The 18,031-nt window shown below is 41.1% G+C and overlaps 1 protein-coding gene across 1 annotated transcript in view; it reads left to right on the top strand.

Moving 5' to 3' along the window:
- The window catches only part of PTPN14 (protein tyrosine phosphatase non-receptor type 14), a 110,222-nt gene extending 93,241 nt beyond the window's left edge, over nucleotides 1–16,981 (top strand). The window contains exons 14-19 of the mRNA XM_068675972.1: nucleotides 1,020–1,163; nucleotides 2,187–2,405; nucleotides 6,326–6,454; nucleotides 7,443–7,677; nucleotides 8,259–8,422; nucleotides 12,996–16,981. Of these exons, the coding sequence (XP_068532073.1) occupies nucleotides 1,020–1,163; nucleotides 2,187–2,405; nucleotides 6,326–6,454; nucleotides 7,443–7,677; nucleotides 8,259–8,422; nucleotides 12,996–13,124 (1,020 nt within the window). The 3' untranslated portion in view covers nucleotides 13,125–16,981. The remainder of the gene's footprint in view (nucleotides 1–1,019; nucleotides 1,164–2,186; nucleotides 2,406–6,325; nucleotides 6,455–7,442; nucleotides 7,678–8,258; nucleotides 8,423–12,995) is intronic.
- The last annotated feature ends 1,050 nt before the right edge of the window (nucleotides 16,982–18,031 follow it).

Here is an 18,031-nt window from a genome sequence, read left to right as displayed (position 1 = left end):
AAGGAAAAATCCTTGCATTTTACTCCTTCCAGGAAGTCTAGTAAGAAAAGAGAGCAGTGTTTTGGGATTTTGTTTTGCCTTTTTGTCTTTATTTAGTGCTCTGGAGGAAACCAGTGGTGGTGAAGTCATGCCATTTACATATGTCTGAGGGTATTCAGGTTCAGCAGTGTGTTTCCACACTAAACTTGGCCCGTGTGGTGACCACAGCTTTCGTATGCATGCTGAGAACCCGGCTTCCTTGTGCTCGTGTCTCCGTCCAAGTCTGACAGGAAGAACTGTTAAGGAAATGCAGTAAAATATTCCTGCTTGGACTCCTTCTGGAGGTTGTCTGTCTTCTTTCTCAGTGTTTCAGCTCCCAGTGGCAGCAGGATGAATTTAAAATTCATACTTGGGTTCTCCATGCTGCAGCATAATACGATGCATGAATATGTTAAACAATAACCCTCCCTGTCTGCTGGTGCATTGTTTCAAGGATTTGTGAGCTCAATTTTTAGTGCAAAATATATCACGGGTGCTATTTGAATCGCCATAATAACTGAGTGCATCAGAAGACTTCTCATTTTCTGTATTAACATCACAGAAGAGAAGAAACTATCCTGTGTTTTTCTGTTTGTTGTAATAGATTGAAATTATTTCTTTTTAAAAGATGCCCCAGGTATCTTGGCTACAGCAGAGCTACTTTAACGTAACAGGGTGATGCGTTTTGTGTCCTATATTCAGAATAATGTTTGCAGAAAAATGCTCAAGATTGTGTTTGTATGTCTTTTGATGGCATGTAAACTGTATTATATGCTGGGATTGCTTCTTTGAAATTAAAATTCTCTGCTCATGTAGGAGCAGGCCTTTGAGGAATAACAGGAAGAATAGAGGTTGTATTTGAATTTACGATGCTAATGGTGATCATCTGCATTCCTTGGCCAGAGAGTTGCAGATTTTGGAGATTAAAAAAACATTCCAGCATTTTACTGGCATTATAAATAATCACACAGAGATGAAAACGTGCCTTTTCTTGCCAAAAGAATCTAGAAAAGCAGAAGATGGCAGGCCTGGAGGCCCAGAAGAGGCCCTTGATGTTGGCAGCACTGAACGGACTCTCAGTTGCTAGGGTTCCAGTGCCGGAGGATAGCCAGGATGAAGCATCCAAGATGCCAATGGACGAGAGGGTAAGATGGAGGCTCATGAAATGTTGTTTGTTCCCTTTGTTCCCAGCAGCACAAAGTTTCTAAAAATATTAAAATTTGATTTAAAATTCAAAACAATTTCTCATAACTGTTTTCAGAGCAATTAATGTCAAAAGATCTGCAGTTACCACTGGTGCATCTCCAGATGCTAGGTGTTAAATATCTTCAGTGCTTACTGAAGTTGGTGGAAGTTTTTGAGGCTGTTTATCATTTCACATGACCAATCAATGTCGTATAAAATCAAGTTGTAAATCTAATCTTTTGCACATTTTTTACTTGATCTTTTTATCATCCTTGCAATCTCCATGCTCTGATACAGCTAACAAGTTCAGTTAATATCTCTAACAGAATTAAAAAAAAAAAAAAAAAGTCGTCTGTCTCCTAATATTTGCACATGTGGGTGTGTTCATGTAAATGGAATTTTGGAAATTAAAAATGGTTGCTGCTGCTAGGATTTGAGAGACATTTGCTAAGAATCTTTCTTTCTGGCTTTCTGAGGAGAATTTTGCAGCCCTATCTTGTTGCCTGGCATGCAGATGACAGAACTTAACCTCAGTTTGCATGTATGCAGGATTTTGTTCAACCACAGAAACTGCATACATGCGAGTTATGCAGTATTTTGAAAATGTGGATTGCATCCACATTTTTGGTGTGATCTACTTCATAAAAAGATAAATTTGCAATATTTTCACAAATATCTATTGTGGGGAGATAGCGTACAAATTCATACCGAACGGTATTGTATTTAGCATGTTTTTCCTTTTTTATGGTACTGGCCTTAAAAATATGGAGGTGCAATAAAAAATGTAAAACTTGCTTGTGGTTTTATTTGGTAGAAATAGAGAAAGTTGTGTTTACTCAGATAAATGTGACTGGAAAAAAAAAAGTGAGAGAATACTGTTTTGTATTTTTGAAAGAGATTCAGAGATCTGATAAACAGGTCTAGTAGTACATCTTATTCCAGGAAGAGTTAACTGATTGATGTTACTTTCTGTTAAATCAAAGTGCAAGAACCTGAAGAGGAAGCTGGAAGAGGGGATGGTGTTTACAGAATATGAGCAGATTCCAAAGAAAAAGGCAGACGGGATCTTCACCACTGCTGCCTTGCCTGAAAACACGGAGCGCAACCGCATCAGGGAGGTCGTCCCTTATGAGGAGAACCGAGTAGAGCTGGTGCCAACCAAAGAAAATAACACAGGCTACATCAATGCTTCACACATAAAGGTAAAAGCTTTCTTAGGCTTTGTATTGCAAATTAAGGTATGTTGGAACTTTGTTTCTGGATGTACAGCAGCATTTTCCATAGTTCTGGAACTTAAAAATCTAACTTGGTCAAAACAGGGTGCGTCATTGTACCTTCATGTCAACACAGGCATCTGTAAAGTCCCATATCAATTAACATGCATGAGCTGATTAATTTGCTAGAGACTTGGAATTCATTTTAGAGAGGCATCTTTATGTTCATCTCTGCCAACTTGGGGAATGTCTCTGTTGGCTAATGTAGAAAGAGATGCTGCATTTCTTAACACTCATGAAAATGTGTTAGATCTGCCTCACTACCTGCAATGTATATAGTTGTCAGGAATGTGTACTTGAAAGAAAAAGCAGCAAAGTACAGAGCAAGGGGATGTTACTGTCAGAGGGGAGTACATTCAGAGTTTCCAGGAGTGGAAGTCTTCAAGAAAGAAAAAGCTGCAGGCAAACTGTGTATTCAGTCTGTACATGTTCTGACCGATCGGTCCCAATAACCTTGCAGGCCACAGCAACCCCTTTCTTTCCTAGATAGAAAGGGTTCCTGCAACAGACGAGGACAGCCCAGAAGTAATGCTTTACTAACTTTGACTGAAATATTTTTTTTGTTTACTAGCACATAGGTTATTATTTTTAAAAAATCAGGCATGTACATGTAGTTTCATATGCATAGCTCCATGTCCAAAGGAAACATATGCAGTTATGAATAATCCATATCCACATAGATATTACAATTGTGTAGATCAGTAATTGATTTCTGCCTCTTTCATTGTGAGTTGAATTTTTTATATTTGTGTGTGTGTGTGTGTATATATATATATATATATATATAAGTTTGCAGTGATAGAGAGCACTTCATTAAAGAACTTCCCTATGTTTCTGCTAGGGTACTACATTAGATTTCTATGTTTCAAAGTAAGATGTTGTCAAGATACTTCAGATTTATTCCTGTTAATTCAATGTGGAAATAATTTAAGCCATGATATGACTTACTTATGAACATGGCCAGTTTTAAGCGAACTGTCTTGCAGTGGCTGCAGATGCTTGGTTTTTCTTTACAGATAGTTATTGGAAGCTTAAAAATTTTTTGCTGTTTTTTGCTCTATCTTGTGAGAACTAACAGCACCTCTCTCTCCCTCAGATGACGGATTCTCTTGTTGTTGGGGGGGCTGTCTGCTCTATTTCCTTGTCAAAATCTAAATTATAAAGAAATAACTCAAAAATAATAAATAAAGCATCCTGTTAAATTGATATTTTACTGGGGTAAAAGCCCTTTAAAAGTTTAAAGAGAATTGCTGGCCTCTTTGGTTGTGATTTACAGTGCTAAATTGTGTTGATTCAAAACAATTTCTGAACCAGGATCCTGGCTGGCTATCACTTCTCTGCCGTAGCCTGGGAGGTAGCAGATACTGAGTTTTTGCATAATCAGGCATTGCTGTGATGATGGATTTCTGAGCCCAAAATGTTTCTCATACTTTGTGGGAGGACGAAAAAAGAGATTGCTAACATAAATTATGCCCACAAGCCAGTACTAGCCAGAAAAAGAATTTTCCCTGGCCAGTTCTGAGTCTGCATTTCACCTTGTGTGTCAGTGTTGGACACGCACTCGGTTCACATTCACAGAGCACCCAGGAACACGCACAAATATTTTAGCGCATGACAGCGGTCCTTGCCAGTATTTTTCTCTTGCACTCCAAGTGGCGCTTACTGAAGCCAAGCAGATGTTCTTTTGCTTAGAAGGTGAAATTGCATCTGCGAAATTTACCTCGGTGTCACAGCGTGTGTGTGTTTGCAGCCCAATATTCAATTTTTAATATCCTGCAGTCAGGGCATTAGAATGCAGCAAACATTCCAGGCATCGCATTCCCTCCAGACTATTTATGGGCCTTTCATTTCGTGTGCCAGGAGGCTGGATATTTGGACCAGAAGTCAGGAGACAAAGAAAACTCCTATATCATCCTGATAAGATCCATGCCTGGAAGATTCCAGCTCCCACTGCTCAGTCTGTGAGCCCTACAGTTCTTCAGTGTTTATCTGCTTATTTACCATTGACCTGTGCTGCTAAGACACGGAGATCATTGCCTACACCAAAGATGCAAATCATAATTAATTTTTTGGATTAAGCAAAAAGTTCTTAAGACTGCTTCATCATATTGTTTGGGTCAGGCCAGTACTCACTGAAAGGCCTCAGTAATTCTATACCAATGCTCGTGGCTGTGGACCAAAAGGCAAGTGCAAGAGCAGAGCAAGTTGCAGATTAGTGCTGTACTGTCTATGTTTCCACCTAGTACAAGAACGTGAGGGATTTGTCTGCATTGGCCTTGCAGCTTTTAACTGTCAGTCACAAAGGAGACTGATGCGTAGTATGAAATAAGAAAATGAGCTAGGTGTACAGGACTGAAAATTGTTTCCAGTGCAGTGAGAAATTTGTTACCATACAAACACTATGTTAGCTGTAGGTGTAAAAACCCAAGCAATTCAGCTTCATGAGCAGCTGTTCAAATAACAAATTTGATTCCATTTCTGAAAATGTATTCAAAGACGTGTACCTCAAATGTAGTATATGCTTAAACCTGTCAGAGTTATTGATTTCTCCTTGTAGCATTGTCCGCCAGCACCTTGATATTTATGGACGTGTCAGCACTTCAGTTGTAAATCTCTTTCTCTGGGATTTATAACTCTGTTGTGAGAAGTGGCTCTGGGCTGACATGTAGAATTAGAAGGTCTTAGTCTGTGAAGGAAAAATGTTCAAACTTTTTCAAAATAATTAGTTCAGCTGTCTGTTTTTTGTCTGTTTTGTTATTTTTTTTCTTACTGTTAAGGACATTTAAACATGAGATCTAGTAACTCTAAGAGTGGTTTGGCTCTTGACCTAAGTCTTTGCTTTAAAAAAAAAAAAAAAGTTTGTATAAACTTTACCTGATGTATAGAAAATAATCAGTGATAATATTTTTTTAATACACACGAGTGATTTCTGTGCTTTAAAATGATTTAATTAGTCATGTAGAAAAATAGTGATATAGGATGTGGTTGCTAATCCAGTTACATATTGGGAAACAGACTTACATGACTCCAGCTTTAGATAATTTTAAATCTCACATGGCATTTGAAACCCATTTAGTGTGCTGGATTTACTATATAAGTAGATGGCAGATTCTAAACTGAAAAACCCGACGAGCGAGGAATAGAAACTTGAAACGGTGCCTGTCTTGATCTAATCCCTAGCTGGGCCTCTGTATTTTGTGTTACGTACAGTGTGCGGGCATAACTGCATCAGCTTTGGGGTTTGGCCACATCTTCAACAGTCATCGGTGCAGTAAGAGTCTATTAAAGAAAGTATTTTTTCCCTGGCTGGAAAACTGTTGAGAGAGGCCTTAAATAGTTGGAGACCTTTAGTTTTCCTAGTGCAAAATGCCATTTGCATTCAGGCTTTCTACACTACTATGAGTTAATTTGCATTTAATGCAATGCCTTTAAATGAGTATAGATGCTTCCTCTGGTGCTCGGTTCTTTTTTTGTCATGGGTTTGTCACAAAGCCCAGGGCAGTCAGTCAGCTGTTTATTTGTACTTAAGGCATCTCACAAATAGGGCCTTAATATTTTTTTTTCATCTGTATGATCTAGATGCAATAGCAAAAAGAATGGGTGACATTTTGCTCAAAGCTTTGTTTATGGGCATCAAAAAAGGACTTGGAAATACCAAAGATGGTGTTTTGTCGGATTTGCTCTTACCAAAAGGATGGTTCGTGTTCAAAAATTTTAATCAACAGTGGAAGAACAAAGTAGTAAAGGTTTCATCGTGGTCTCTTTTGTTTAAAGGGCAGTTCTGGCACAAACATAACTGAGATCTTGGGCACTGACTATATTTTATTTTTATTTTTTTTTACTTCCAGGTTACTGTAGGTGGAGAAGAGTGGCACTACATTGCTACCCAAGGACCTCTGCCACACACGTGCCATGACTTCTGGCAGATGGTGTGGGAACAGGGGGTGAATGTTATAGCCATGGTCACAGCTGAAGAGGTATGTAAAATCACGGAGCACAGTTCGTTCTGATGTGAGTGAATCTCCTGTTATCGTCAGTTCCCACTCCAGTAACCTGTTTTTCTGTCGACAGCCCTTTTTCCTCTCATTCTCTTTGATGAGCATATGCCTGTAGTGCTATAATGCTATATTTTGTAACTCTCTAATATTCAGTTTGGCAAGTACTGAAGTGAAGCAACCAGAACAGCCCCTTCCCCCTGCTTCACTCCACTTTGGCCAAGCAAAACAAAGATGTTTCCATTGGAATGTGAGAGTGCTGAACTGCTCCTGGTTAAAATGACACAGACTTCCACCCTGTCCAAGGCCAGTCCTGCATACCGTCGCTCTTATCAGCTGAAAAGAGACCAGAAGCTGCTGTTTCCGTAGAAGTGTCCGTGTAAAAAATAAATAACATCTTTTTATTCTTATGCCAAGCAAAACAGCTATTTCTGTTGTAATCCAAGAACTATGTGCTTGGATTTCTTTATGTTCTAAAATCTGACAGACGTTGCTAACTAACTCTGCATCGAGCTTTATGCCTGGTTGCTTTTAACAAGCACAGGGGAGTCCCATACTACATCAAGTCACTGTCCAGTTCCCAGGGCTGATGAACAACAGATACTTAGAAGTTACTGTAGGGAATCTCTTTCAAGTGAAAGGAAGGACATACCCAGGAGAAGAATATTTCCTGGGATGCTGTAAGCAGTAGCTGGCTTTTGCCTTGAGACAAGAGTTTGTTCTTCACGTGTTTCTAATATGTCTGATCTACCTATGTAAACATTTTCTAAGTGTAAAAACTGGGAATAAGAAATATGTTACTGAGAATTTTAACGGATACTTTCTTTACTTCATGGGATGCTCCTTGCTCTTCCAGTAGTTTGAAATGTGAAAACTTGGCCTATCTGAAGAGTTTTATGCTCTCTGTTTGTAGAGATTTATAGCTACAGCAGCTAACTACCATTTTTTCTTTTATTTCCATGTAATTAAGGAGGGAGGAAGAAGTAAGAGTCATCGTTACTGGCCTAAACTGGGCTCTAAGCACAGCTCAGCCACTTACGGGAAGTTCAAGGTGACAACTAAGTTCCGCACAGACTCCGGCTGCTACGCGACCACTGGTCTGAAGGTCAAGCATCTTCTCTCTGGGCAGGAGAGGACAGTGTGGCATTTGCAGTATACTGACTGGCCAGACCATGGTTGTCCAGAAGAAGTCCAAGGGTTTTTATGTAAGAATTCTTTAACTTGCATGCTAAAAGACATCAAACAAAAGGTTGCTTGTACTGGATTCAGCTCACTGCACCTGGTTAGAGCTGAGACTGATAGCAAACATTTATTGCTTCGGCAAACAGAGGGCTTAACCAGGTCAGATGTTACTGTGATTTGAAGAAAGAAGTAGGATTGAAGAGGTAGGAGCTGAGGTGGTTGAGGATCTCAGTCCTGACATAACAGGAGGAAAAAACAGTCAGCAACAGTGGTGTTTTGATCCTGTTAATGGCAAGAATTGCTGTAAGTAATGTCTGGAATCATCTGTTTAGGAGACCTGGAGATTTGCAGAGGTGAAAATGGAATTTAATTTTTAAAAGGTGCAGTTTAATTTAAAGGAGCAGACTCCCAAGTAGTAATTGATAACCAACTGTTACTTGCTGGATTCAGGACTGTTCAGTACACCCTGGCCAAAAAAATTAGTATGTTGTAAAAAATGTAAATTCTTGCCATTTTGACAAAGAATGACTTCTTTTTTTTTTTTTTTTTCCAATTTTTACATTTAGACCTATAGATGTTTGCAACTTTGTGTTTTACCCTGCAGCTTACTTGGAGGAGATACAGTCGGTGCGTCGCCATACCAACAGCGTGCTGGACAGCAGCAACAACTGCAACCCTCCCATCGTGGTTCACTGCAGCGCGGGGGTGGGAAGGACCGGCGTGGTTATCCTAACAGAACTGATGATCGGGTGCTTGGAGCACAATGAAGTGAGCAATCTTCTTTTTCTCAGTGCAGACCCTTAGCTGATTCCTTGACTGACTAGCTGCCTTTCTGAGGTTAAACTTAAAGGGTATTGGAATGCTTCCTTTCTAGTACTTTTGTGAAACAAGGGCCTCAATCTAACCTGCAGAGATTGACCATTGTAGAAAGTACTTCTGGTTTGCTGTTGGGTTGATGTTACACATTTTTTGTTGATATTATTTTAATACATTAAAAAAGGCTTTTTTTATGGCTAATTCATACCTGTATTTAATTAACAGTCTAGATAAAGACAGCGTGTTCACAAGACAGTCTGAAGTATAATGCCAGCACCCATGCTCTTCTAACTAATGCTTCCTGCTGTATAAATTCACTCTTTGGACTCCCTCATTTCCCTCGTATTGTCTCTAATCTCATGTGGAACAAAACTTGGCGTTGCCTTGAGGAAAAGGTGTATGTGTTGGGAACAGATCTTTAAGAGTAACAGCTGATATAAAACTAGTAATGTCGTCTGAGGCAATGTTAAGAATAAGAGCACTGGGAGAGTAACCGCGTGTAGGTGCTTGCTTTTCAACTGTCTTTTGTCATTGGAGGCCTGTCCAGGAAAAACACTACATCTTGAATAACAACATGCCATGCAGTTTCAACATATGGAAAACAGCTATTGAAACGGGGGATTTCTATTGCCAGAGGAACTGCTCAGAGACCAAAACCTCTTGTAGAGCAAGAATACAGCAGGGGTGACACACTGGCACTCACCTGCCCTTCCCAGTAATCATCCATTAGATGAGCTGCTTGAAGACTGTATGTGCAGGCCCGAAATGCTCACTGACCTTCTGTGTTACCATGCAGTTATAGATTGGAGCCTTCCTGTGCAGGGTGCCATGTGAAGAGCTCCTGGCTCGTTCCAAAATCAAATCCTAAAGTAGACAAGTTGGTACTTCATTGCTTTTTTTTTTTTTTTGAAAAGTTGCACTTTCCTGTTCACTGTTTAAAAAAGAAAAGTAATGCAAGAACATCACATTTTTTTAAAAAAGTGATGCCTTGTATTCTACTCTCTGTCACCCTCCAGCAGCTCACGGTTCTGTAGTTACAAGATCACGTAGAGACCATGGGCTCATTTCAGCCACAACGAACCTCCTGCAACTTCAGCTGGGCTTCTGTAGCAGCTGACCTCTAGATCTGTGTCACAATCCCCACTGTTCTGTGGGGAAAGGGACAAGAAGGAACTGGCCTGGACAGAAAGAACCCACACGAATGTGCTTTGGGAGCTCTGCAGCCTTCTTACGGCAGCTGCTGTTTAATAACTGCTCCTGTGTGAGGCAGTGGTTCTGATTATTAGAGACCACTTACTTCCATTGGCACCGAGGTCTGGAACTGACTTCTTCTGTTGTGCACACAGCAGCAATGAAACCTCTGCTGCGCCCCAGAAGAAATCTGGATGGTTTTAAGAGCCAGGCCTGAACTGTGAACAAGTTTAGCTGTGTCAGCTTTACGGTAACCTCTGGATGCTAATGGTGTGCCAGGAACACATGCTTACCAGTTGTGCAACACGTTTTGGCCACCTGAGTTTGTCTGCGGTTTACAGAAGTCACCTCTTTGGACAAGAGTAGCCAAATAGCAAGTGAAGATAAAGGAGGTACCTCGACTTCTGAGCATGGGGGTGAGCCTTGATGTTCAGAAGAATTTCCATCAGCTTCAGTAGGAGCGGATGGTAGCGCTCAATAATAAGGGATTTCTCTGATGTCTCTTAATTAAAGCATTCTTTTGTCTTGATTAATGGTGGAAATCATCAGTAATATTAAAGACAATTTGCCTTAAAGGCTTTGTTGCTCTAGATCGTACGAAGTTAATATTTTTGGTTTGTTAAAACCTAATTAAAAAAAAAAAATCTTATTATTTCACTATTCGTTAAGCAGTATGGCTTCAGCTTGCGACAGATACTGCATTCTGGACAGAGGCTTCCTTTTCACACAGCAATTTTACTGGTTTATTTTGAAGTAGATTTGATTATTTTTTTCTGAAATCAAATGGCTTATTACTTAAAAAGCTTTAGTCTTATGAATTGGTTGATTTGTTCAGAAGTGTCCTAGTAAGGAGACACATGTTACGTTAATGTTAATGTTTTATGTTAATGTTAATGTTAACGTTTTAGTCAAGAAGAAAAAAGGAGAAAAGTTGAAAATCCCCATACAGACCATTTTGGAACGTCTAAAGCAATGCTCAAACCCAGTCTCTTGATTTCTGAGTGTTCAGGTTTAGTTGAAAAGCCATTTTTGGTCAACTGCTGTACAATTTCAGTCACTGTGACTTGTGGGCACTTGCTGTTTGAGTCTGAAGCTGTGTATCTCATTGCAGGGATAGATTTTCAGTAGCTTGCCATACGGTAAGAAATACAGTAAGTCACATCATTACATCCTTACTTCTCTAGTCATGTAGAAGAAAGTAATTGAGCTTGTTGTGTTCTACTGACTTCTAGTTCAGACTTGGCACTGGGACATGAACTCATGATCACACTTCCAAGTGCGTCTTCATAAGGAGATTTTTTTTTTTTTTTGTGAATGCCACCTCAGCAAAGCATTACCTGTCTTTGGTTGACACGTGTTCTGGTGAAGGTGAATTTAAAGGTTCTGCTTGCCTGAAGTAAGATGCTAAGGTGAATACACCTTAGTGAGGTCAAATAGGCAGGACAGGCTTTTCTTTTGTTTCCAAGAGAAAAGGAAGCCTCATCGGTTACAGGGAGGCGCGTGGAGTCACTGATCACGGTGTGCTGCAGGCCAAGTAAAAATCAGCAAACTGTCAAACGCCGAACCACTGAGATGGTGATGTGGTTGTGCAGGTTGAAGCTGGTCTGTGTCTTTGTTGTAGTTACTCAGCTGAGATCGAGTTCTGCGTGACTTTGCTCAGCAAGGACCGAATGGCTTTCGTAAGCTTCTGATTCCACAGGGAGGCTTTCTCTAAGTTTGCAAGTGAAAAGAGCTTATGTTTGCCTTTGTACCCGCTGAAAATAATACGACATTACTCATCCCAGCTTACAAATCTTTATGCTTGTTGACTCTCTAGAGCTGTTCTTCTGTAACAGATTGTTTGGGGATGTGGCAGAATATTTAACCTCGCTTTCAGAAAGTGACAGTGCATGAGTTTGGGCTTGTTTACAAAGAATGGAGATTCTGAGCTTTATACAAGTGGACAGAAATGGATATGCAGCGTGATTTTTATTTTAAACTTTCCAGAAAATTTCTACTGTGCATGCAAGCAGAGTCCATGCTCAGTTTTTCCTCCAGTGGCTAGCAGAAATCCTGATACATTTCTCTGTCCTTTTGCCCAGGCATTGTACTTGAAACACTCTTCATTGCAGCCAGAAGGCTTGCCAAGCTCCTTTGTGTGTCTCTTTGCAAGCTGGCAATGCAAATTGCGCATTGTGTAGCCTAATAGAGTAACTATTCCTCAGTTTCTGTCTTGCACCACTTAAGGACTTCCCTCAACAGGAGCATGTATCCCAGCACTTGCATCTAGTGCTGCAGTAGAAAACAGAAAATCCCCCATCTTGAGTCAAGCTGCATACACGTTCTTTGAATTTGAGCCTGGCAGGCTGAGCTTCATGGCTGGGGGAGGTCAGGTGTTGGGGTTTCTGGATCTTTTGGTGACAGTCGGTTTCCTTCTCTTAGTGGAAGGGTCAGTTGTTTGCCTGCGCTTTAATTTTGTCTGAGGAACCTTTTGTTCTAGAGATCCTAATGCCTGCTTGCCATTTGAAAAATCTCTCAGATCCTCCCTCTGTGAATGAGTCTCACCAGGGATCAGAGCCACGTGCACTGAGTGATGGAGCCTGGACTTAACTGTATAATCTTAAATGTTCAGTTTTTGACTTAGACCTTCCTGATATATCTAGCCTTTAGCCTGAGATAATACAATATACTGGGTTTATTCTGTTTAGTTGAAAACAGGCATATGGAACCAGAAACTTTCAAAGAGAAGAGATCATTTATTATGAGTCCCTACCTGTAGTTCTGTGTTCAGCGCTGGGGCCCCCAGCAGAAGTGGGACATGGATATATCAGAACGAGTCCAGAGGAGGGCCGTGAGGCTGATCAAGGAGCTGGAGCACATCTGCTATGAAGACAGGCTGAGGGAGTTGGGGTTGTTCAGCCTGGAGAAGAGAAGGCTCTGGGGAGACCTTACAGGGGCCTTCCAGTACCTAAAGGGGGCTACAGGAAAGCTGGGGAGGGACTCTGTCAGGGGGTGGAGTGATAGGACAAGGGGCTTTAAACTAAAAGAGGGAAGATTTAGATAAGATAATAAGGCCAGGCTGGATGCAGCTTTGGGCAGCCTGGTCTGGTGGGAGGTGTCCCTGCACATGGCAGGGGCTTGGAACTGGATGCTCTTTAAGATCCCTTCCAACCCAAACCATTCTGGGATCCTATGTTAAAAAGTTGTTGGGGGGGGAAAAGGCAATATTTCACTACAGTTGGTTAAAATTCATTTCATTGTATAAGAGTTCTGTGTCAGACAACTGAACTTTGAGGCAATGATTGTTTGACCTGATAAGCCTACATCCTTATGCCTTTTCTCCTTTACTTTACAGAAAGTGGACGTCCCTGTGATGCTGAGACACCTGCGGGAGCAGAGAATGTTTATGATCCAGACCATAGCCCAGTACAAATTTGTCTATCAAGTGCTCATCCAGTTCCTGCAAAACTCCAGACTTATTTAATCTCTTTAAACATCCCAGACCCATCTTTGTGGATCTGACTGAACCATACCTACGAACAAGGGGAACTGCCTTGACAACACTGTGTGCATCTATTGCACTTTTTAAAGTTGTCTTGAAAGTAAGGAATGTATGTTCTTTACTATAGTGTCCCGTGGATTATTTTATAGAAGATATAATTTATTTTTCTTAGAATAATTTGTGAATTACTTTAATAACTTGTAAAACTTATAGTGAGCTTTGAATTGAACTATATTTGACATGACTGGTCTGCATTGTAACATGTCCATAGGGAAAGCAATCCTTCATAAAGCTGAAACACTGGCTTTTATTTTACTACATAGTTTCTGAAATGAGCAGTTATTTGGCAGTGGGCTTTTTCTCACATGAGAACATTCTGACCCAGATAAGTGGCTTCTATGATTTAAAAAAAAAAAAAAAATAATTGCTAGGATGTCAGCTACAGTTCTGTATGAGAGGAAGCTGAGAACGCACAGTCCTGGGACAGGGAGACCTGAGCATACGCAGCAGGGCACATTATAGAGGGCTCAAACACAGGCTGTTGTGAAGGCAGAGAGTTTGGGTGCTAAACTGTTCAAATTCCATGAGAATTAAGCTTTTAGATTAGTCCTTGAAAAAAGCAATATTGGATCTTTTAAACAAAGCCTTTGCTATTGTCTGCAGTCCTTGGAGGGATTCTTAAGAGTTGAAGCAGTGTTAGAAAAGTGACCCAAAGCACTGGGAGGTCAGTGAATGAGTCTTTCCTGTGGGTTGAACAGCAGAGCAATTTCAACTAAATGCAGCTTAAAAAAAAAAAAAAAGAATTTTAAAAATTAAATGAAGCATCTCCTCATGAACTGCACAGGAAGTTTTATTTCCTAGAGGCTAACCTTGTGTAGGGTAGAAAAGGAACCCCATACAAGTTAGATGTCTCCTGTCACCATCTTAGTTTCCTGTGTCTTCATTGCTGTAGTCATTTTATTTTCTGGTTCTTTGAACTTAGCCAAAATGATCAGTGTGGTCTTTACTCTGTAGCTGCGTTCTCCTAGCAGTGATCCGTGAGGGCTTTAGCTTACAGCCTTTCTTGATTCTTCCCCCATCACTGTCTTGTGGTTTATGAGCATACCAAGCAGTCTTCCTTTTGGTATTGGCAGCCCTCGCTTTGTTAGGGTGTTCTCTGTATTAAATTGCACATACCAGCTCTCTTAGGCTGCTGTTTCCATGTCTGGTCACTTTGGGTTCTCCTTCCTATTTGTTATAACTGTTTTATTCTGGCAGTTTTCAGGGATTCCAGTTAGGATTAGAAATCTGTTCTGCCAGACGCTGTATAAATACATAATGGAGAAACAGTCCTTGCCTGACGTTTACAATCGGAACAGAAAAGGGAAACAAACCTCCTCCACTTCGTAACTGGATTAACAGATTCTTAAGTGGTTTGCCTTAGTCCAAAAATGAAATCTGTGGCAGAGCTAAGAACAAGCCCGTGTGTCCTGCAAGTATTTCAGCAGCTGGACCTGTCCTCCATGCTCTCTTTTTCTGTCCCTCAGCGTTGACCAGAGGCTTTTGCCCAACTTTGTGCACATCCCTTTCCCCAGGCTTTATTTCATCAGAGCAAATCACACGATGAACTACCTTGCAGCGTATGCGTGGTAGCATTCACTTACAGTTATTTAGAAGTCATAGAAACTGTATTTAGTGTTGTTTTATTTTTTTGTTTGTTTTTGGAAAAAGCTTTAGCAAGTAGTGCTGGGGTTCCCACACTGTTGTTCCCACTCTGAACCCCTGGCTGCCTGTCCTTATCTGTTCACTCCTCATTTCAGTCTCCTGCACCCAGGATCGCTCTTCTTTTCCAGAACCCCCACACCTTCCATGCATGCTTCATCCTCCTCTGCCTGGGGTTTTGCATCCCCTTAATTCCCCACCTGGTTGCTTGGTGCCCTGTCTTCGTATCATCCTACACCTTGGACAGATAAACAAGCTGGTGTCCTGGTTTTGTCTCCCAGCTTCCTACTGCGTTTCTCCTTCCTGGATGAGTCTTCCTGTCTTCTGAGGATACAGCTGCTATGTGGTGGCATTGTGTGAACTGCAGTTATCTGCCTTTCTGCAAAGATCAGCTGCAGCAGCAGGTGGGACAGGTCAAGCCAAGTATTGTTGAAGGCCATGGGACAGCACTTCCCAGCTCCCATATCAGTCAGGTGTGTCCTAAAACCTGCTGTGGAAACGCAGGCTGCAATTTGGAAAGACTGCAGTGCGTTTTCTCTTTACGATAGTCAGAATCACTCTGCACGTTTGTGGGCATCTCACACTGAAGCTTTTCTATAATTTCCCTCCTGTTTGGCAACAAAATACCATTTTTTTCTTGTTCTAAATGCACGTGACCAAGCCATAAGTAGCTTTAAGTTGGTACAAAGGCCTACCCTCATGAGCACTCTCGATTTAGGGATCACTAAAGGGACCCACACATCTACCTTTCTGTAAAAGCAGGAGCTTAATCTAAGGCCATGTTCCAGAGAGCTTCCTAAATTCATGTAAAAGCCCACTGTGAGTGTTTTGGTGCCATGCAATGGGGACGTAACGATGGGATGAGAATCCTGGTGGAGACTTCCAGCAACTAACACATGGTTAAGAGTTATTGAGCTGTAATATCTCGACCATGTTCCTCTTAGGGATTAGTTGAGTTTTCAGTCAACTTCGGTTTTCCTCTGTTTCCTTCTGCCAATGCCAACATATCTCTTGTTAAATTAGCAGCAACCATTTAAAGTCTTTTCAGCAGCATCTGCATGATAATTGCACAGAGATGCTTTATATCTGGGAAACAAGCCAAGGAATAAACCTTGAAGCGAAGTGTATTAAATTAGTTATCTCGTTATAGCTTTTTGAATAATTTCCTAATGATGAATTAAGTTTGAACTCAGAGCTGTCAAGTCCCATTGCTCCACTTGGATTTGAGAGGTAGAAAATCAGGAGGGGAAATAATCTGTTCCTGTGTCTTGTTATTCAGCTGCTCTTGGCTGAAGCGCATCCTGCTGCTCCCGCAGTCGGGACAGCAAAGTTACTTCATAAAAGAATGTAAATAGCTGTGTTTAAAAGGAAAATTAAGCAAGCACCTTCTATGCAAAGATACATCACGGGTGTCTTAGAAAAATATTAATTACGAAATGGCACTGAAAATCCTTTCCAAATTAAGTCAGTGCCCATTAATGAGCCAAATGAGTGGCCACCTAATAAACAGTCATTTCCAATTAACTCATAACGTGGCTGGTGTGGTAGATAGAGGCCAACATGACTCACTTTTTCCCTTTCATTGTCAAAGAATGGTAATTTTAAACTTTTCCTTTCATCTCACTTCAGTGTATTTTTTCCTGCTAGATTTTATCTTGAGTAGATCTGCTAATATCCTGTGTGAATTGGGCTGGAGCATATCTTCGGAGATTCCCTTCCACCCCAGCTCGCAGCCGAACCTCAGCATGCCAATGGGTTGCGATTGAAATGTGATCCACTTCTGTAGGGGAAAATCTGAACCTCCCGACTTTGAACCCGTTGTAGCTTTATCAGTCCTAAACCGCTTGGGCAGCATTTCCTAACCTTTTAGGGAGTGACAGGAAAATGCATATTGTATCCAATTTCGTTAGTCAGAGCAGGAACGAATGCGTGAGGCTTAAAGCAACAGTACTGTTGGCCCACAGACCGGACAGAGGGGTCCTGCAGCAGGAGACATTTTGAGTTTCTGTTGGTTCCATACTTCTTCGCCTCAAAGCATGACCTGACCGTGGGTAGGTTACAAAAGAACAGTCTCATCCGTTTTGAGTGGTTTGGATTGAAAATCTTGCCAAAAAATGTGTCAGTTTCAAAAAAATAAATAGAGAGAGAGAGCTGGAAACGGCCAGTCTTCTCCAGGGTTCCCATGCTGCAGTCTGGCGAGCTCAGCCTACACTCCCCGACTTATTTTCTAAGAACGAAGTTGGAGTGGATGAGTAAGTGTGACTTGGGAATTCGTTGCGTGTATTTTCCCTTTCATGTACTTAATCTGTGTTTAGTTTTGCAATTTGACAGCTTTTTTCCCTTAGACCTTTAACAATGGTGGTATTGAGGTTGCTGGCATCAAATCCTTCTTTAAAGTTATGGTCAGAGCATTTCATGCCTAACAATACCTGGATCAAGGATGGGAGAGATGATGGCTGAATTCTGTTGCTACTCCCCAAGTCGGCTCAGGGCTGCAGAGCTCCTCTTCCTGTCCTCTATGGGCTGCACAAAGGATGGTGGAGCTCAGCCTGCATTGGCATCTCTGATCCTTGCTCAGCTGAGGTAAGATGAGGTTTGATCCCACAAACCTTCTCCTACTATAGAGGTGTATAGGGACTCCAAATGCTCAGCCCTATTGGAAATAGCTTTTCCCTAAACTACTAACCTAGTGTTTCAGGTGAAGAGACACACCTGTGAGAATTTATTCTACTTATTGCTAATGCAGTCCTTTATAAGAAGTATATTGAAGGACACTTGTTCCGTTTATTTAAATCACTTGCCTCAATTGCAAATATTAAATATTTGCATGATTTCAAGAGCTTTTTTTAATTACTTCTTTCTTGTAAACAGACAAATGCAAATAGAAAACCATAGGTTGGAAAGGAATGAGCAAGTGTCTCTGCTTCTAATAGAGAAGGTTATTTTAAGCCAATACATTATTTTTCATCCAACACTTGCTGTCGCTGTAGCCCAAAAGTGACCCTCAGGTAAATGCTGACAGGCAGTCTCTCACCTGGATATAGCGCAGACATCTGTGGGGGGAGATGCAGCAGCTACAGACCATACTGCGTTCACCACAGCTGACTTCCCAGCTCCCTCCTGGGATGAGATGATGACTGAATTAGCTGTCGTCAGTCTTGCTAACCATTTGTGAGCTGCACGCTCAA

Source organism: Anas acuta, chromosome 3 (assembly GCF_963932015.1).
Source record: "Anas acuta chromosome 3, bAnaAcu1.1, whole genome shotgun sequence".
Lineage (NCBI taxonomy): Eukaryota > Metazoa > Chordata > Aves > Anseriformes > Anatidae > Anas > Anas acuta.
The sequence above is the reverse complement of the archived record's forward strand: the minus strand, read 5'-3'. Positions and strand labels throughout refer to the sequence as shown.